Raw genomic sequence first — 21,063 nt, forward strand, 5'->3', positions numbered from 1 at the left:
CTGGTGCTGGTTATGTGTCCTGCCAGGAAATTCCACTGTCAGAAATCCTCACTGTGGAGCCCGCCCAGAACTTCAGCCTTGTGCCACCAGGCACCAACCCCCACTGCTTCGAGATCGTCACTGCCAATGTCACCTACTTTGTGGGCGAGACACCCGGCGGGGCCCCGGGGGGGCCCAGTGGGCAGGGAGCCGAGGCCGCCCGGGGCTGGGAAACGGCCATCCGCCAGGCCCTGATGCCCGTCATCCTCCAGGACGGGCCCAGCACCCCAGGCCACACACCCCACAGTAAGTCCCCACCCTGGGCCCTGAGAGGATGGGTCTGGGGGGGCTCGTGTGGGTCTCAGGGGAAGGGGAGAGGCAGGGAGAAGGCAGGGAAGACAGCTTCTGGACTCAGCTGGCCTGGGTCCAAATCTCCATGAAGCCCAAACCCTATGTGTGGCCTTGGACCTGTCACTTCCCTTTTCTGAATCTTGTCCCAGATGGTGACAACCCCTCTAGATTGTGAGTTGAGACTATTTAATTCATGTATTTACTATGTGTCCATCCTGTGCCGGACAGTACTGGGGACATGGTCGTGACCAAGACAGCCCAGCACCGGCCCTCAGCTGGCTCAGAGTCCAGTAAGGGAGACAGAATTGTCCCCAGACAGTGACGACCCAGAGTGGGCAGGGCTGGGCCAGGGAAGCCAGAGGGCTGTGGGAGTTCAGAGCGGATGGGTAATCCAGCCTGGCTATCTAGAAGGGCTTCCTGGAGGTGGCAACATCTGAGTTGAGCCATAGAAGCTGAGGAGGGGTGAAAGAGGGGAAAGCGAATGGGAACTATTTCAAGTAGAAGCAACAGATGATCAGAAAGTTCTAGGTTCCTGCCTTCTGGAGCTCATAATCCAGAGCGAGTGGCTGATACTAATCAGATCATCCTGTGTCACGTAGAACATGTTCCGGGGTAACGTGACATGGCCCCAGGGGTGGCGTTTGAGCTGAGACTGAGTGATGAGGAGGAGTGGACTAAGTCCAGAGGAAGGGACACATGTTCCTGGCAGCGGGGACAGAAAATGAAGGGCAGGAGGCGAGAGGGAACCCGCTCTATCCGGGGCGCAGCGAGGAGGCCAGGTCATCAGGAGGATAGGACATCATGGTGGGGGTTGAAGTCAAGGAAATAAATGGTGGACCGGTGCCTGTTAGGCCACCGCAGGGGCTTGGGCTTCCTCCTGAGGGCGCTGGGGAGCCATTGCAGGGTTTTGAGCAGGGGAAGGGAGGCAGGTTCAGGTTTGTGCTTCAGCACACTCTCTCTGGAGGCTGAAAAGGAGAGAGCAGAACCCGAGAGGGGATGAAGGAGGAGGAGGAGGAGGAAGGGCCAGGCCTGGAACCCCCGGGGAGGGGGTAGATGTTCAAATGGCAGAAGGATCAGAACTTTGGAAATGTCTGGCTCTGGTTGGGTGGTAAGGTGGCAAGTTTAGGGGAAGATGCTGGAATCAGTGTGGGCGCTCCCGCAGAGCCTCAGTTTCCTCCTCGGTAAGATGGGATCAGCGCGCTTCATCTGGAACTGAGATCATGGGGTGCAGTGCTCAGCGAAATCATCCGTGACATCACTTCCTGAGCCCCCCACCCCAGGATATCTCATTTCCTTCTCCCACTGGCCCAATAAGGGAGCACCTGTTGTCATCTCCATTCACTAGATGTGGAAACTGAGGTTCCTAAGTCAGCAGCCCGGAGCTGCACTGGATTCCCTAGATTCAAACCTGGGTGGAGTTATGGGCGAAGATAATCTTGAGCCCGGGGTCGACTCACCTCCCCCTCTCCCCTCACCCCTCTCCCCAGGACAAGCTTCTCTGAGCATCTCCGTGTCTAACAGCCAGATCCAAGAGAATGTGGTGAGACCCTGCCCACACTGCGTGGTCCCAAGGATGTCCTATGCCTCCCACACAGCCTCCCGGCCCTCCTGCCCTTTCCAGTCTCTTCGATGCCCTGTCTCCATTTGTACTTCCTGACCCTCCCTGTCCCCACCTTACAGGACATCGCCACAGTCTACCAGATCTTCCCTGATGAGGTGCTGGGCTCGGGGCAGTTTGGAGTGGTCTATGGAGGTAAGGATGCTTCCGATCTAATCCAGAAGGGATCCTGTGGGGGGAGGGGGGAGCGGGTTCTGGGCTCCAGACCTTCCTATCTGATTGGCCACATGCTCACCTCCTATTCTGGTTGACTCCGAAAGCTAGATCCTCTTCGCAGATGGTCGCAGGCTCTCTCTCACTGGGAAAAGCCAATGGGCTTTCTCCCGTTATTAATAGAGAGAGCAAATTCTGCGCTTTGATTGGCCACGGAGCTAGTTCCTAGATTCTGATTGGTTCTAAACCTAGTTTCCCACCTCAGAATTCTGTCCTTTACCTTCTTCATTCCGCCTTTGCCCCCCAAGGCCCCCCACCCCTCACATCTCTCCTGGGGGCCCCACAGAGCCGCCTTGATGTCCTTCTGTCCACCTTTGGTCAGCTATGCCTGTGTCTCTGTGGTGGGGGTGGGTGTTCCTTTTGCCAGGACTGGAAGGTTTTTCTCCCCTCATCCCCCTCCTCCCCTACCCCCTGCCCAGGAAAGCACCGGAAGACAGGCCGGGACGTGGCAGTAAAGGTCATTGACAAACTGCGTTTCCCCACCAAGCAGGAAAGCCAGCTCCGGAACGAAGTGGCCATTCTGCAGGTGACCACCAGGCTCTGGGCCCCAGCTCTGCCCCCACCTAGGAAGGACTTTCCCTTCCCACTTCCTCCTTTCAGGGCTAGCCCACGCTGGGGGGTGGTCAGGGAAGGCTTCCTGGAGGAGGGAATACGCATATGGAGACTGAAGGAGTGGGAAGGTGTGCTGCGCCCCGAGGTCATCTTGGAATTTGAATTTCAAGGTTACTAGATGTGTGGGGAGGTGGTGGGGGGTGAGGCCAGAGAAGAGGGTAGGGTCACACCCTGTGGATTTTCTCCTGAGGCTACTGGGGAACCAAGGAAAGATTTAGAGCGAGGGAGGGTTGAGTGTCTATTTGGGCCAATCTCTCTGGCTGCTGCTGGAGGGGTGAGGCCAGAGTCTGGAGCTCAGGGAGGAGGCTGGGTTGGGGGCCTTGGTGGGAGAAATGGGGGTAGGCCAGGTAGGGCTGGGGGTAGAGGGCAAAGGATTTAAAAAACAGAGATGTACAAAGGTTTTTTCCCATTGTTCCATATTCCTGGCCCCACCCCCCCATCCCTCCCACAACCCTGGACCTTCAGCAGAGCTTCAAAATTTAGATCCTTCTGGATACCTGGTGGTGCAGGAATGTGGTTCTGTCGGGGCCTGTAGGAAGCCCCTCTCCTCCCCCCAGGAAAGGAGCTGCTCACCCTCCAGGGACATTTAAAAAATTATTTATTTATTTATTTTGAGAGCGAGGAGGGGAGGGTGGGGAGGGGGGGTAGAGAATCCCAAGCAGGTGCCACACTGCTAACGTGGAGCTGGATGTGGGGCCCCACCCGGGGCTTGAACCCACGAACTAGGAGATCACGACCTGAGCTGATCTCAAGAGTCGGGGGCTTAACAGAATGAGCCGCCCAGGCGCCCTCCTTATTTGTCGTCTCTCTGCTTCTGTGGCTTGCCTCCCAAGTTCATGGGCCGCCTAGACCCTGACCGCCATCCTACCCCACCCCCACCCCACCCCCAGAGTCTGAGGCACCCCGGGATCGTGAATCTGGACTGTATGTTTGAGACGCCAGAGAAGGTGTTCGTGGTCATGGAGAAGCTGCATGGGGACATGCTGGAGATGATCCTGTCCAGCGAGAAGGGCCGGCTGCCTGAGCGCCTCACCAAGTTCCTCATCACCCAGGTGCGCCCGCGCCCCTGCGCCCCCTCCCCCTCCCTGCACGCAGGGTGCCTCAGATACTGCATGCAGTATGCGGGCCATCGCGGCCGATAATAAAAAGTATACCAATAGACTAATGAGAGACTAACAGAAAGGTAATTTTCCATTTCAGTTTTCTTTTCAATGTTTCGTTTAATTTTGAGAGAGTGCGAGTGGGGGAGGGGCACAGAGCAAGGGACAGAGGATCTGAAGCCGGCTCCGCGCCTAAGGCAGCGAGCCTGATGTGGGCCTTGAACTGCGAGATCGTGACCTGAACCAAAGTTGGACGCTCAACCCACTGGGCCACCCAGGTGCCCTGGGATGATAATTTTATTTTTATTTATTAAAAAAAATTTTTTTGATGTTTTATTTATTTTTGAGAGAGACAGAGTGAGAGCAGGGGAAGGGAAGAGAGAGAGAGAGATGGAGACACAGAATCCGGAGCAGGCTCCAGGCTCCGAGCTGTCAGCACAGAGCCCGACATGGGGTTCGAACCCTCAAACCGTAAGATCATGACGTGAGCCAAAGTCTGCCGCTTAACCAACTGAGCCACCCAGGGGCCCTGGAATGATAATCTTAAAATAATAATAACAGAGTCATAACAGAACAGACTGTAGATTAATAAAAGAGGAACAACAATAGAAAGTAATCAAGTAATAAAAATAATAGAGTAGTAGTAATAATAGTTATTAGTATAGAAAACTAATACATGATTTTTCTATTTTTTATTACTTTATATAATGAAGCTCCCTAGGCCTGACCATATTCATGTAGAAAAAGGGAAGGGGAGAGAGTCCTTTCTGTTGGAAGCTCATTCATTCCTTACATTCTTCAGCAGACCCTCCATGTGCCTCAGTTCCCGCCCCACAGAGGGGACAGGGCTGGCGACACAGCTGCGATCAACACAGCCCCAGCCCTGGACACCGATCGCCCACAATGGGCAGGGCTGGGATGGGGGTGCTAATAATGGGGGCAAATAATGCAGTCACCAACCTGTATTGAGCATCTACTGTGTGCCAGGCACTGTTTTCACTCATTTTATCTCCATAGCAATCTCTGTGCCGATGGCTGTTGTCACCCCCGTTTTCAAGTTGAGAACCTTGAGGCACAGCAACTTTAAGGAACTTGCCTGGGGTCACACAGCTGGCGGGATTTGAACCTAGGGTCTGTCCTTTTTTTTTTTTTTTTTAATTTTTTTTTTTTTTTTTACATTTATTCATTTTTTGAGAGACAGAGAGAGACAGAGTATGAGCAGGGGAGGAGCAGAGAGGGGGAGACACAGAATCGGAAGCAGGCTCCAGGCTCTGAGCTGTCAGCACAGAGCCGGATGCGGGGCTCGAACCCACAACTTTGAGATCATGACCTGAGCTGAAGTCGGCCGCCCAACCCACTGAGCCACCCAGGTGGCCCCTAGGGTCTGTGCTTTTAACTAGTAATGTCAAACGAATTGATGTTATCTGTGCCTCTTTCTGCCACTTACTTTCTTCACTATAATAGTACTTCTGGAAGGCTATTTTGTTTCGGAACGTTGTTTAGCGATTTTTTTTTTTTTTTTTTTTTTTTTCTGAATTGTCTCCCCTGGTGGATATCACCAAATTCCCTAACTGCTGAGCACTTTAGGTTGTTTTCACTTTTCCATTAGTACAAATAACATCCTGTGAATAGTTGTCTGCAAACACTGCTGGGCTCTGGTGGGAGAATTTCTGTAGAATGCATTTCTGATAATGGACTACTGAGTCCAGAGAAATGCTTTAGAATTTTTTTAAACACGCTGCCCAGTTATCCGCTAAAATCCCTTTCAGTCTTTGCTCTCAACAACAATTTGAGGGTGTCTACTTTCTCCTTACTAACTCTGGATAAAGTAATCACTAAAGTAATCAATAGCTGGAAAAACACTTCATGTGGCTTCATTTGGCAATTTAAAAATTATGGGTCAAGTCGAGTATATTTTCCTATGTTTATTGGCCTGTGTTTCATATACCCTTTGCCCATTGTTCAGTTGGATCAATCTTATTGATTTGTAAGAGCTCTTTGTATATGATGGACACTGGATCTTTGTCACTTGTGTCGTTCAATTTTTTTTTCTTTTGTTCAATTTTTTTTTTAAATCCCAGTATTTGTTTTCCTTTCCATTTCATTCATGGCTTTTATTTGCCCTAAACAGTTTAACTTTTACAATATTAAATGGTGCCTTTCATGGCTTCTGGGTTTTACAGCATTTCTAGAAAGACGTACCCACAGGCTGGTCCCTTACCTGATTCTAGGGCTTGTTCTCTTGGTCACAAAATCCCCTGTGCTGTGGTTCCTTTATACAGACCCAGCACCCTCGCTCTCCCCAGTCCTGGGTCTTTGTCAGGCTGGCTTGTGGGGTGTGGACAGAAGCCTACTGACGCAGGCCTATCCACACTCCAGGTGGAGAGAGGGAACTGCTTGCCCTCAGCAACTGGTTGGTTTCTCTTTCTGGTCTTCCATCTCTTCCTCTCTTTGCCTGTGTTCCTCTCTCTCTCTCTCTCTCTGCAGATTTCTGCCTTCCACCTCTTGTCTGCCCTACCCCAAGTCCTGTGCTAAGCCCTGTACCTAATGGGCTTGTTTAGGCTTCACAGCTGCCCTCCAAGGTAGGTTACTATAACCCCCATTGTACAGATGAGGAAACTGAGGTGGAGAGAGGGCCCATGTCCTGCCCAATGTCACCGAGCTAGCTAGCGGTCTGGCTGAGACTTGAACCTGGATCTCGCTAGCTGCCAACCTGCCCTCTTCACTAGTAGGGGAGGGAGGCGGTCAACAAACAGGAAATCTGGAGAAGGGGTCCATGTTCATCTTGGATCTCAGGCTCCCTGGCTCCAGAATGAGCCGGGACCTTTGGCAACGGCTTTCACATAGCATTTCTATGCTCGGAAGTCATTTGGCAAAAATCATGAGAAGTATAGGGGCGCCTGGGCTGCTCAGTGGGTTAAGCGTCCTACTTCGGCTCAGGTCGGGAGCTCGCGGTTCGTGGGTTCGGGCCCTGCGTCAGGCTCTGTGCTGACAGCTCAGAGCCTGGAGCCTGCTTCAGATTCTGTCTTCCCCCCTCTACCCCGCCCCAGCTCACACTCTGCCTCTCTCTCAAAAATAAACAAATATTAAAAATTTTAAAAAAAGAAGTACAAATACCTAAATTCTAAGACAGAAGTCACAGCTTCATGCTTCCATCACTCTGTACTTGCAGTGTAGTGGGTATTTTGTTTGGATTACACAGAATCAAGGAAAATCATAATGTCCGTGGATAAGTGGTTAAAAACGGTATCAGTTTTTTTGTTTTGTAAATTAGCTCCCCTTGCCATCTTAGAATCTCTGAGATTAGCAGATACAGCAGGAAAAGCTTTATTTATTTATTTATTTATATTAAAAAAGTTTTTTAACGTTTTTGTTCATTTTTGGAAGAGAGAGAGAACACTAGCGGGGTAAAGACAGAGGGAGAGGGAGACACAGAATCCGAAGCAGGCTCCAGGTTCCGAGCTGTCCGCACAGAGCCCGATGCGGGGCTCGAACCCCGTGAACCGTGAGATCATGACCTGAGCCAAAGTCAGAGGCTCAACCGACTGAGCCACCCAGGTGCCCCAATATTATACATATATATTTAATAGATGAAAAATATGTTTTAAAAAATTGGGGCACACATTGGTACTTCCTTAAAGGCTGCTACTTTATTGATAGCACCTCCACTACGTTTTTAAAGTAAACTCCAGGCCAAAGTAAGGCTCCAACTTATGACCCCCAGAGAGCCAGCCCGGAGCCCCATTAATAGTTCTTTTTTGTCAGGAGCTCACACGTGCTGGCGGATCTCAGGATTTTCCTAAGCCCACTGTTCCAGCCGAGCCTTTCTAGAATTATCCAACTCCTATCTTGGATGTAATGGTTTGGGGGTTCTGAGATTTTTTTTTTTCAGAGAGAGAGGGAGTAGGGAAGAGAGGCAGAAGGGGGGGGGAGAGAGAGAGAGAGAGAGAGAGAGAGAGAGAGAGAATCCCAAGCAGGCCCCACACCCAGTGCAGAGCCTGATGCAGGGCTCGATCCCATACCCTGGGTCTGTGACCCGAGCCAAAATCAAGAGTTGGACGCTTAACCAACTGAGCCACCCAGCCACCCCTGGGGTTCTGAGATTATTTGGAGCTCCAGCGCCTCCCCCTGGTCCCGGGGGGCATCTGTAGGGGTGCAGAGACAGGCATGGATAGGGTTTGGAGGGCTGGCTGCCCACAGCATCTGGGACAGGTGCCTTTCGGCCTTCCTTACCTGCCCCATCTCCTCCCCTCAGATCCTGGTGGCTTTGAGACACCTTCACTTCAAGAACATCGTCCACTGTGACTTGAAACCAGAGAACGTGTTGCTGGCATCCGCTGACCCGTTTCCTCAGGTCAGTCACGTCCCAGCTTGATTTGAGGACGTCTAGCTAACGCTGGGGGCTGGTGGCGATTGTATGAACTGGATAATTGGACACAGAGACTCTAGATAACAATGACTTAAATAAAATAGACGCTTGTTTCTCACTCATGTACGGTCCAGCATAAGCATTTTGAGGCTGAAAGCGGTTTCTTGGTGTCAGGTATTCGGCTCCGGCGGTCTTCTGCTGGCCTGTGATCGTTGCTTCCTCTTCATGGTCATGACGGTCCCTGTCATGCGAAAAGATAATAGGGAGAGGGAGGAAAGAAGCAGGGTGGAGGAAACGGACGCACCCCCTTCCTTTTCAAGGAGCGTTTTCTGACATCCCATTGGCTAGGTCTTGATCACGTGGTCATGGCTGGCTGCAAGGGAGGTTGGGAAATGTAGTCTGTATTCTTCATGGCTCGTGGCCAATTAAGGTCAAGATTTTTATTGTTATTGTTTTTTATTTATTTTTATGTTTTATTTTATATTTGAGAGAGAGAGGGAGGGAGAAAGAGTGCGAGCAGGGGAGGGGCAGAGAGACCGACAGAATCCAAAGCAGGCTTCTGGTTCTGAGCTGTCAGCACAGAGCCTGATGTAAGGCTCAAATTCAAGATCCATGAGATAATGACCTGAGCTGAAGTCAGATGCTTAACAGACTGGGCCACTCAGGCATTCCTATTGTTATTATTTTTTTAATGTTTATTTATTTTTGAGAGAGAGAATGTGAGTGGGAGAGATGCAGAGAGAAAGGGGACACAGGATCCAAAATGGGCTCCATACTGACAGCAGAGAGTTCGATGCAAGGCTCAAACTCACAAACTGTGAAATCATGACTGGAGCAGAAAACAAGAGTCGACACTTAACCGACTAAGCCACCCACATGCCCCCAGATACCACATTTTAGTAGCCACATTTAAAAAGATAAAAAGAAACTGGTAACATTAACTTTAAAATTATTTATTTACTTATTTAAATTTATTTATTTATTTTGAGAGAGAGTGCACAGCAGAGGGTAGGGGAGAGAGAGAGCAGAGAGAGAGAATCCTATACAGGCTCTGCACTCCCAATGCAGAGTCCCACATGAGCCTTGAACTCATGAACTGTGACATCAAGACCTGAGCTGAGATCAAGAGTCAGAAGTTCAACCAACTGAGCCACCCAGGTGCCCCAAGATATTTTTTATTTTTAAGTAATCTCTACCCCCAAGGTGGGGCTCGAACCCACAACCCTGAGATCAAGAGCCACGTGCTCCACTGACCGAGCCAGCCAGGCGCCCTTGGTGATCTTAACTTTAATAATATACTTTATCCCAGTATATTCCAATATTATCATTTCAACATGTAACCCACATAAAAATTATCAATGAAATATTCTTTCTTTCCATACCAAGTTTCAAAATCTGGTGTGCATTTAACACCTAGAAGACATCTCAGTTCAGCTATGAAATCTTCATAAGAGATATTTGATTTGGAAAAAAAGGAAATATTTGATTTTATGCTTAGATTTCTGAAAATTAGCAGTTGGAGAAGTAGATTGACCTATCTACTTCCAAGCACATTTAAAAGTTGTCCAATAATTAAGTCTAGAAACTTTTTTTTCTAATAGTAAAAGAGGATATTATTCTCACTAACATTTATTTCAGAAGGCTAAAAGATTCTGACTCCCAGTGGAAACAACTTACATCAACATCATAGTTTCCTTCTGCTTCCGGAAATCGTTCAGTTGTTAGCGGCAGCCTGGGATGTAACACAGGATCAGGTTTTACATGTCAATTAATGACAATTAAATAAAATAAAAACTAGTTCGTCAATTGCACTTGCCATATCGAAGGGCTCAGTGGCCACCATATTGGTCAGTGCAGATCACAATGGGAAGAGCAAACGTTGATCATGTGGTCACAATAATGTCATACCTGTAATGAGTTCTGTGACATGGTTCTATGAGCCCACATCACTGTATAGCCCACTTGAAAGGTCAAAAAGAAACCTCTCTGAAGAAAGAGTAGGAGTCCAAATTTTTTGATGGTCAAGGATTCCAGGCAGGGGGAACAGCCTGTACAAAGGCCCCATAGCGAGAAGATCCCTACTTTTTCTTTTTTTTAACAGCTTTATCGAGATATAATTTGCACACGACTCAATTCACTGATTCAGCTATACAATTCGGGGGTGGCTGGGTGGCTCGGTTGGATAAGTGTCTGACTCTTGATTTCAGCCTGGATCACAATCTCACGGTTCGTGAGTTCAAGCCCCACATCGGGCTCTGTGCTGACAGTTCAGAGCCCGCTTAAGATTCTCTCTTTTTCCTTCTCTCTGCCCCTCCCTCCTTCTCTCTCTCTTTCTCAAATAAATAAACTTAAAAAAAAAGAAGTATACAACTCAGTGGCTTTCAGCGTATTCAGAGTTGTACAACCATCCCCACAGCACATTTTAGAACATTTCATGACCCCCAAAACAAACCCCGTACCCGTTAGCCATCATCCTCCAACCCCACCACCCTTCATCCCAACCATGAATCTACTTTCTGCAGATTTGCCTATTCTGGGTGTTTTGCATAAACAGAACATCCACCGACAGACTGTGTGGCCCTTTGCAACTGGCTCCTCTCACTTGGAGGTTCTCAGAGCTCATTTATGTTGTCGCCTGGATCGCTACTTCCATTTCTTTCAATGGCCCCGTAACATTGCATGTAACATCTGCAGAAAAGGGTGGATCTTTGACAAAGACAAGGATCTTAGGACAGGGTGGCGTGGCAGTCGCATGGCATCAGTGGTTGGGTTGTGGCTGTTTTTGAGGACCGATACAGACGTGTCGGGCTTCGATGGGTCTTGGGCCCTTGAGAGCCATAGTGAGCCTAGAAGATTTTGAGCAGGGGAGGAACAATATATGAACAGAGACCTCAGCACAGAGGTGGTGCCGCTTATGAACAGATGGGAAGGAGAGCAGGACCTTGAACGCAGGTGTTGCTGGCTCCGAAGCCCATCCATGACCCTGGACTGCCTCCACCACCCAGGGGGAGGTGGGCGAACACCTGTTACTGTCCGCCGGCCATCACGGTCAGCAGTTTATGTGCGGGTGTTCCGTTTAATCCCCAGGGAGGCTGGAGAGCAAGCTGTGGTTAACATCCCCGATACACATGACATCGCTGGGGCTGGGCGGAGTTAGGTCCTGCCCTTGAGGTCCGTGAAGCCCACTTTGAGCCAGACACTGCTCCCAGCACTTGGAGTGTATTTATTCTTTCAATCCATACAACCACCCGTTAAGGGAGGGATTTTTCGGATCCCTGTTGTTCAAAAGAGGCAATAGAGGCACGAGGTGGTTAAGAGACATGTTCGGTGTGGCGGAAGTGTAGGGGCAGATGGCATTTATTAAGCGCTCACGGCATACGGGGCATTTATCATCCTATGGGCCTTAGATGGATAAACTCACGTAATCCTCATGACGGCCCTTCGAGGTGGGCCGTTTTGATCCCCCTCCTCGTACAGATGAGGCAACTGAAGCACAGAGAGAGGAAATCACTTAACTTACCCACGGTCACTTGACTAGTGGCAGGAGAGGCTTGGATCTGAACCGTCATTCAGATTTACCTGGAATGCCGTGGAGGGGTGTGGTGGTGCGGACGCGGGGTAGGGTGCATCCTTAACACTCCTTCAGACCCTCCACCCCACGCCCTCTGCAGGTGAAGCTGTGCGACTTCGGCTTCGCGCGCATCATCGGCGAGAAGTCGTTCCGGCGCTCGGTGGTGGGCACGCCTGCCTACCTGGCGCCCGAGGTGCTGCTCAACCAGGGCTACAACCGCTCCCTGGACATGTGGTCGGTGGGCGTGATCATGTACGTCAGCCTCAGTGGCACGTTCCCCTTCAACGAGGACGAGGACATCAAAGACCAGATCCAGAACGCCGCCTTCATGTACCCAGCCTGCCCCTGGAGCTGCATCTCCTCCGGAGGTGGGCGGAGGCGAGGGGCGGGGCGGGATGAGGGGCGGGGCCATAAAAGAGGCGGGCCCTGAGCCTACTCTGGGGGTGGAGCCTGGCGGTGGGTGGGGCCGCAGGGAGGCAGGTCCTTTAAACGGTGAGGTGCCCTGGCCTGGAGCCTTGGGTCAGGGACTCGGGGGTTTGTGTGGAACTAGTCAGGCCTAGTTCCTGGATCACGGGAAATGAAGTGTTCCAGAAGAATGGACAGACGGCGCCTTGGGGGCTGAGTGAGGTTTGGCTTGTCTAGGGCGGGACCAGGAGAGGAACCGGGGGACCTGCGGAAGCAAAAGGTTGGGGTAGCCGGGAGAAGAGGTGGATCCTTCCTCCCAAGGCATTGGCTGGGGGGCTGGAGTCTTTGGGGTTATGACCCCGGAAGGGTTAGCCTTGCAAAAGCAGTGGTGCTGGAGAGTAGCTCATTTGCTGGGTACTGGGCCGACTTGGGCCTGGGGCCAGGGGGAAGGTCCCCCGATGGAGGGGACTGGTTTAGGGGAGTGGCCAGAGGAGGGGCGGGGCCATGGAGGGTTTCTGAAGCTTCCCGGAAAAAGCCATCTTGAGATCAGTCAAAATCACCTGAACCTAGAAGCAAGTGGGAATGGGGGGAAGCTTGGGGGTGCGTGGGGAGGGGACCCAGGCACGAGATGGACACTGGGATTCAGGGGCTTTGGCGTTGTGGCCGGGTAATGACACTGGGTCTCGTGACTTGGGCCCTGAGAGGCTTGTAACTTTGGGGCCCCAGCCAGGTGTGGGGGCGAGCCTACCAGGGCCAAGATACTGCGGCCATGTGAGGAGGCTGTAAGAACAGGGGGCAGGTCCCGGGGCCGGGGAGCTCAGACAGAGCACGGGAGGTTGGTTGCGAAGGCAATCGCTATTCCTAACAGTTTATTCAACAAGCGCACACTGAGTGCCTACTATGCGCCCGGTACTGACTGTCCCAGGTTCTGGGAATATTGGGATGACTGGGAGAGAAGGCGTCACATGAGGAGAAGGTTGTCGAGGAGGGAAGGGCCCTAGAGGGAGGTGGCCTCGTGGAGCAGGCAGAGCGGGAGAGCAGGGGTGCCATGGGGGTTAGTCCGGGCGGCAGTGGTGAGCCTGAGAGAGGGAAGCACTAAGTGATAAGAATGTACATTCACGAGTGCTGGAGCGGTACTGGGGGGTCCTCGGCGTTGTTTGGGACCCACTCAGCAGCCTCAGGCAAAGTGCATCAAGTGTGTGAGTGAATCTGGTGTGGATGGACGCGTGTGAGGGAGGCGGTGTGGACAAGGCCTGGATTCTGAGGGGTTCACGCCATGAGGCCTTGTTCTTCAAGGCTTCTGATCAAGGTGACGGTCGCAGCCAAGTGGTGGCTTGTCTTGAACGCCTGACGCTTACTAATGCTCCTTTCCTAAAGTCCAGGCCTGTCTCTGGGCCTCAGGAAAGTGCTGACTGACTACCGTCTAATAATTTTGTTTGATTTTCATTTTATGTTTGTGTGCGTGGCAAGTGATCTTTGGATTGTCATTGACCGGGGTGATGTAATATTTTCATTCTCACCTTGAAAAATGGATTTTTGAAAAGTGAAGTGATTTAAAACCAAATGCTGTCGATTTTTGCTTACATATTCCCATGGCAGAAGGCAGGGCGCCTGGGTGGCTCAGTTGGTTGAGCTTCCTACTTTGGCCCAGGTTATGATCTCATGGCTCATGATTTCAAGCCCTGCGTCGGGCTCTGTGTTGACAGCTCAGAGCCTGGAACCTGCTTCGGATTCTATGTCTCCCTCTTTTTCTGCCCCTCCCCTGCTTGTGCTCTCTCTCTCTCTCTCTCAAAAATAATTTAGTGATCCATCACTTACATAGAACACTCAGTGCTCATCCCAACAAGTGTCCTCTTTAATGTTTGTCACCCATTTAGCCCATCCCCCTCTGCACCTCCCCTCTAGCAACCCTCAGTTTGTTCTCTGTATTTAAGAGTCTCTTATGATTTGCCTCTCTCTCCATTTTTATCTTATTTTCCTTCCCTTCCCCTACGTTCATCTGTTTTGTTTCTTAAATTCCACATCTGAGTGAAATCGTATGATATTTATCCTTCTCTGACTGATTTATTTCACTTAGCATAAAACATTCTTCCATCCGGTTGTCACAAGTGACAACATTGCATTCTTTTTGGTCGCCAAGTAATATGCCATTGTATGCTTAAAGAAAAATATTAAGCGAGGAGTAGTATGGGTGTTCCTGGATGTACCTCTGTATGACAAAGCTTATGATGGTGACATGGGAATGGGGAAACTGAGGGAGAGGCTTGGTGAAGAGATGTAGGAGCTAGTGTATGTGCAACGTCGGGGGAGGTAGACAAAATGGTAATTTAATGAGGAAACGGGTGGGTGAGTGAGTGGTGAAGTGGTGAAGGTGAGGCCTCAGAGCCACCGGCGCCACGCAGAGGGAAGGCCCTGGAAGGTAGGCAGGTAGGCTGGAGTGGCCTGTTGGAGGAGGGGTGGCCCCTCGGCGCACAGGGCTTGAACTGTCTCCTTCCCGTGCAGCCATTGACCTCATCAACAACCTGCTGCAGGTGAAGATGCGCAAGCGCTACAGCGTGGACAAATCTCTCAGTCACCCCTGGTTACAGGTGATGCAGGGGCCAGGGCTGAGAGCGACCGGGGAGGGAGGTCCTATTGGCCGGGTTGAAGTAAGGGGTGGAACCAGATGGCTTGTTGGCTGTGTCGGTGGTAAAGGATGCAGGTTCATTGTCCATCGAACGTGGCTGAGATTCCCATTGGCTGGGCTGTAGAAGGAGGTGGAGCTGAATTTCCATTGGCTGGACAGGCTGTGGGGGTGTGGCTTCACCTTCCTGGGTACCCGCGCTGTCATCCGCTGGGTGGGCGAGGTGCGGGCGGGCGCTGTGTGCTGTGTGCAGGCTAACCCTCGGTCTCCGGGGCCCAGGAGTACCAGACGTGGCTGGACCTCCGAGAGCTGGAGGGGAAGATGGGCGAGCGGTACATCACGCACGAGAGTGACGACGCGCGCTGGGAGCAGTTCGTGGCAGAGCACCCGCTGCCCGGGCCCGGCCTGCCCGCCGGTGGGGACTTCGGGGGGGCCCTCCCGCCGCAGGACCACGAGCTGCAGGGGCTGGCCGAGCGCATCAGCGTCCTCTGAGGCCCCGTCCTTCTGCCCTGGCTGCCCCATGATGCTGCCCTCCGGTCCCCGAGGAGCCGCCCTCCCGCCCCATCTCATGGAACTGTTCCTCCTAAGGAGAAGCGGCTTCCTGCCCAAACCGGGCGACACCAGCCCCGGGGGAGGAGCCCGGCGGGTGTCCGTGCAGGGGGGTAGTTATTTCCAACTACCCAACATGAATTCCCCAGCAATTAAAACGAACTCATCTCTGGCCCCAAGGCCTGGGTTTCTGGCCACGCTGCACTCTCGTATCACGAGTCTGTTGAGCATATTTCCTGAAAGGGAGGCGGGAGGAAGGGGGGGTGGGAGAGGGGGCGGCGAGGAGGCTGAAAGCGGAGGAGTCTTGGAAGGAGGATCAACGGGGGTGGGAAGTCCGGAGGGAGGACCGGAGGGGGGAAGGTACGGAAGGGAGCAGGAGGAGGACGGGGAAGAGTTCGAGAAGGAAGGAGTAAGCCGCGGGGGGGGCGGGGGGGGATGGATGGAGGAACCCGACTGGTCGCTTGGAGGGTTTCGAGCAAAGTAATCTCATGGGTAGTTCGATCCCCTGTTTTGGTTGGCAGCACTGCTACTAATCACAACTACGGATGACGACACGCAGTTCGCGCAAGTCTGGTCCGTAGGAGAAGCCTGATGCGCAGTATTCAGTATTTTCAGTTGACGCGGTCACGTCTCTACACGCAGAATGTGCTCATTCGCTGTTTCATCCGTCTGCCACACTGTGGCAGGTGACGCTAGGGACACGGTGGTGCCCGAGACCACCCAAGCTCTGCCCTCGGGGTTCTCCATCCAGTGGAGAGACAGACTTGTTGTCTCTGGACAGTGAGGACCCAGAGTGGGTTAAGGCTGGGATGGGAGACTCAAGGGAGCCTGGGGATCGGGAAGGCAGGTCTTCCAAGCTGACTTCTCAAGCTCCATCCTGGTCCTGAGGTTGCAGGCACATGGAACGTTGCTCCCCATTTGACCCCTGCCCTCCAGCTCCCTGTTGTCACCCAGATTTTTTTTTTAATGTTATTTTGAGAGAGAGCACACAGCATGGGAGGGGGAGAGAGGCAACAGAGGATCCGAAGCAGACTCCACAGTGACAGCGCAGAGCCCAATTCTGGGCTCAAACTCCTGAAGTGTGAGATCATGACCTGAGGGGAAATTAAGAGTCAGACAGTTAGGACGCCTGGGTGGCTCAGTCGGTTAAGTGTCCAACTTTGGCTCAGGTCATGATCTCACGGTTCGTGGGTTCGAGCCCTGCGTCAGGCTCTGTGTTGACAGCCAGCTCAGAGCCTGGAGCCTGTCTTCAGATTCTGTGTCTCCCTCGCTCTCTGACCCTCCCCTGCTCACGCTGTCTCTCTCTCTCTCTCAGAAATAAATAAAACATTTAAAAAAAAATTTTAAAGAGTCAGACACTTAACCGATGGTCCCACCCAGGCGCCCCTGTTTGTTTTTTTAATTTAAATTTTAGTTGGCATACAGTGCAATACTGGTTTCAGGAGTAGAATTCAGTGATTCATCACTTACATAAAACACCCGGTGCTCGGGGCGCCTGGGTGGCTCAGTCGGTTAAGCGTCTGACTTCATCTTGCAGTTCACAAGTTCAAGCCCTGCATCAGGCTCCATGCTGAGAGCTCAAAGCCTGGAGTCTTCTTCAGATTCTGTGTCTCCCTCTTGCTCTGCCCCTCCCCCCGACTCTTCTCTCTCTCTCTCTCTCTCTCTCTCTCTCTCAAAAATAAAACATTTAAAAAAAATTTTTTTAAAGCTCAGGAATGGGGCACCTGGATGACTCAGTTGGTAAAGCACCCAACTCCTGATTTTGGCTCATGGTTCGTAGGTTTGAGCCCCATATCAGGCTCTGGGCTGACACCATGAAGCCTGCGTTGGATTCTCTCTCCCTCTCTTTCCACCCCTCCCCCACTCACACACATACACACTCTCTCAAAATAAGTAAGTAGGAACTTAAAAAGTTAAAGAAGCTCAGATAAATGTCAATGAGGAGCTCCAGATGAACGAGAATACCTTTGAGGCATAATTCCAGCTAATAACATTGGAGAATGTCTCTTGGCTTCCATCTTGAATGCTTCTCCCTCTAAAACTGATTGGCCCAAGGTCGGTAGCCAACAGATAGACAAATCCATCTCCAATGATAGACCCAAGTTGGGAAATGTGTGCAATGACTACTCAGGCCCGATCCTGGATGATCACACTGCTTCTATCTTGGGTACTGGTTTTGTTAACACTTTGAGACCAAACATTAGAGATATGATCAGAGACATGTTAGGGGCGCCTGGCTGGCTCAGTCCGAAGAGTGTGCGACATTTTTTTTTTTTTTTACATTTATTTAGTTTTGAGAGACCGAGTGAGACAGAACGTGAGTTGCGGAGGGGCAGAGAGAGGGAGACATAGAAACCGAAGCAGGCTCCAGGCTCTGAGCTAGCTGTCAGCACAGAGCCCGATGCGGGGCTTGAACCCACAAACCATGAGATCATGACCTGAGCGGAAGTCAGAGGCTCAACTGACTGAACCACCCAGGCGCCCCTAAAGAACATGCAACTGTTGATCTCAGGGTCGTGAGTTCAAGTCCCACACTGGGTGCAAAGATTACTTAAACGAGTAAAGAAATAAAAACTCAAACAAACAAACAAAAAACCATAACATTAGCTGGGGAAATGCCTTGATTGCAGAATTCCATGAGATAGTCAGACATCATGGGGATGCTGCAGCACATCAAAGCAAAGCCACACAGTGTCACTTAAAGCCCCACGATTTGAATTTGATAAAAAAGCCCATCGTGTAGACACTTGTAGGGCTCTAAAGAAAAGGGACACTAGGGGCGCCTGGGTGGCTCAGTCGGTTAAGTCTCTGACTTTGGCTCAGATCATGATCTCATTGTCCATGAGTTCGAGCCCCGTGTCAGGCTCTGAGCCTGCTTCAGATTCTGTCTCCCTCTCTCTCTGCCTCTGCCCCGCTCATGCTCTGTCTCTCAAAAATAAATAAACGTTAAAAAAAAAAAGAAGAAGAAAAGGGACAGTAAATTAGAGGGTAAGATTTAGTCTCCCCCAAGGATTCCCTTCTGGTAGGTTTTCTCCATGTCCACAAATACCCCTCACCCCGCAGGGGAAATGCCTAGCCCCATTAGTGGGTATCCTACCCCAGGGGCCACGCCCTCCCCATAAATAGCTCACAGTCCCCCTCCCCCTCCCTCAGTACACAGCAATGACTCTGATGAAATCCCAGTTTGCTGTGCAGTTGATGCTCTTCTAAGGCACTCTGTGCCTCATTACGCGCCCCCACTACCCAGTCCGGTTTCTTACCAGTAAATTTACCCCAGTAAATCTTTTTATAAGAATATTTTTAAGTTTATTTATTTTGAGAGAGAGGGAGAGGACATGAACAAGCAGGAGAGGGACAGAGAGAGGGAGAGACAGAATTCTAATGCTGGGCTCAAGCTCACAAACTCAGATCATGACCTGAGCTGAGATCAAGAGTCGAACATTTAACCGACAGTGTCACCCAGGCGCCTCACTACTCCAGGCACTCTTTCAGGAAGGGATATTCTTTCAATCCTGGACGTTAAGATTTCACGTTCACAAGAGAGTCTATCTCTTATGGTCCCCAGCTGTTTCTATCCATGTTAGTCCGCTAACCTTCCTCACACCGCCCCCTTCAAAAACAAAAACAAACAAAAAAATCCCCATCAACTTCTCCCGCAAGCCCACATAGTCAATCATGATACGCTGACTCGAATCTTGATTGAGACTGATTCTCTTTGGGCCTCAAGAACTCAACAACACAGGGTGCATCTTGGAAGCTGAGCCTTTAGAAGCGCAAGTGAAACCTTCATGCCCTTCCTGAAACGGACTTATCATCAATGACTTCAGCTCAGGTCATGATCTCACGGTTCACGAGTTCAAGCCCCCCATCGGGCTCTGCACGGACAGCTCAGAGCCTGTAGCCTGCTTCAGATTCTGTGTCTCCCTGTCTCTCTCTGCCTCTCCCTGGCTCATGCTCTGTCTCCCTCTTTCTCTCATAAATGAATAAACATTAAGAAAAAAGAAACCTAAAACTAAAAGTAACCTTATCTTAACAGCAGCTCGCCCTGCTTCCGAATTCCTTACAGACTTATACTAGCCTTACCCGCCACTAATTAAAAAGTATATAACAGTCACTTTGGAACCAATAATGTCTTAAGGATCCTTTCTTAGCCATTTGCTCCTGAACCCCACTTCACACCTCATCAGTTACCTTTGGCATATGGCTGGTCAAAGACCCATCAGCCATAAATAAAAGAGTCAAACCTAGGTCCCTGCTAGCTCCCAATCCAAACACTGTCTTTACCTCTCTATACCTTCCAGCACCGCCCACTTTACCGTTTTAACGCCTCGTCTACTTCTTGTTTCCTATCCTTCTACGTTCTGATTCTCGATCTTTTTGTTTTCACTTGGGAAAGTCAACAATACACAGGGACAGAAGTTCCCTGAAGCCCCTCCTTCCTTTCCGGTGACTCTGAATGGTAATTTGAGGGGTGTGGTTTTTCTCTTGCAATACCCACCCCCCAATCCAATATGTGGATGATCCCCTACTCAGCTCACTCACTGACACTCATCAGGTACCTCACAGAGACACAAGGTATCTAGGGACAGATTACAACTACGTAAGTCACAAGCACACCATTTAGGACCTGACTTTGCACCAGAAGGCTAACCTTAGCGCAGGAGGAATGTATCCTATTGTGAATGTGACCTTGACCTCAGACTAAAACGTAACTCCAGTGGTTTCTGAGGCTGTGATGGGTTGGATTGTGTCCCCTCCCCCACCACCAAAAAAAAGATAGTTGAAGTCTTATCCTCCAGTGGCTCAGAATGTGACGTGATTTGGAAATAGGATGGGTTCCAGACAGACTGAGCCCTGTCTCACGTACCCCTCAAAGACTCCTAACTCATGGCCTGGTTGTGACACTAACCTCTCCCTCTCGCTAGCATCGATGAGTCAGGATTTCTGTGCTCCTTCACAACCTGCCTCACGGCCCCTTCATGGGACTCTGTCTCTGGAAATGTGGTAAATGACACTAACACAACCTTACTGGCAAGAGCCACCTCCTTGCTGAACTCACCCGGATTTTCCAGCTATCAAAATATTACCGATCCCATGTCAACCGGTGCCACTCACAATTGCTCTTGGCATCAAGCTCCTCGTGTGACTCATTTCATGGTCCCAGTCCCATCCCTGCGTCTTCTCCTTGATGTTCCATCTTTGATCAACATTTATTTTCTGACCCCTCAGATAAATAAGATAATTATTTCCATGAGTCTTGGATTGCCCCCAGTGAGGCATGCCATATGTGTGAAGATTTTTGCAGAGCGGTACCTACCTACCAGCTGGACTGGCTTCTGTTATCATGCCAACCCTGTAAGTCCTTTTTGGGGTTTCAACCCCCCCTTCCTTCTATTCATGTCTCAACTTCACTCTTCTCTCCACGCCTCACTGAATTCCCACCAATGTAAGAGATCAGCCGCATCCTGGAAAGGCGGAAAGTCACCATACAGACACAAGATCTAAGATGACTGTGACCCCCTTTTTCATTAGCATCAAAGGAGCCAAATGCTTAGCAGTAAGCTCCTAGGACTTAATATGGCCTCCAACCGTATTTGGGCAACTTTTCCAAGGGAAGGACTTGTATGTTACAGTTGGTAGTTTCTGCTGCGTGTTCATTTCCAGGGACTCCTC

The 21,063-nt window shown here is 50.8% G+C and overlaps 1 protein-coding gene across 1 annotated transcript in view; it reads left to right on the top strand.

Annotated features, from left to right (window-relative positions):
* The window catches only part of PRKD2 (protein kinase D2), a 34,498-nt gene extending 18,896 nt beyond the window's left edge, over positions 1-15,602 (top strand). Inside the window, exons 10-18 of the mRNA XM_039249822.1 lie at positions 27-285; positions 1,818-1,870; positions 2,011-2,083; positions 2,581-2,687; positions 3,664-3,825; positions 8,129-8,227; positions 11,914-12,181; positions 14,721-14,806; positions 15,121-15,602. Of these exons, the coding sequence (XP_039105753.1) occupies positions 27-285; positions 1,818-1,870; positions 2,011-2,083; positions 2,581-2,687; positions 3,664-3,825; positions 8,129-8,227; positions 11,914-12,181; positions 14,721-14,806; positions 15,121-15,333 (1,320 nt within the window). The 3' untranslated portion in view covers positions 15,334-15,602. The remainder of the gene's footprint in view (positions 1-26; positions 286-1,817; positions 1,871-2,010; positions 2,084-2,580; positions 2,688-3,663; positions 3,826-8,128; positions 8,228-11,913; positions 12,182-14,720; positions 14,807-15,120) is intronic.
* Positions 15,603-21,063: the final 5,461 nt, after the last annotated feature.

The sequence above is a fragment of the Hyaena hyaena genome, unplaced genomic scaffold, assembly GCF_003009895.1.
Source record: "Hyaena hyaena isolate Hyena2069 unplaced genomic scaffold, ASM300989v1 scaffold_9, whole genome shotgun sequence".
NCBI lineage: Eukaryota > Metazoa > Chordata > Mammalia > Carnivora > Hyaenidae > Hyaena > Hyaena hyaena.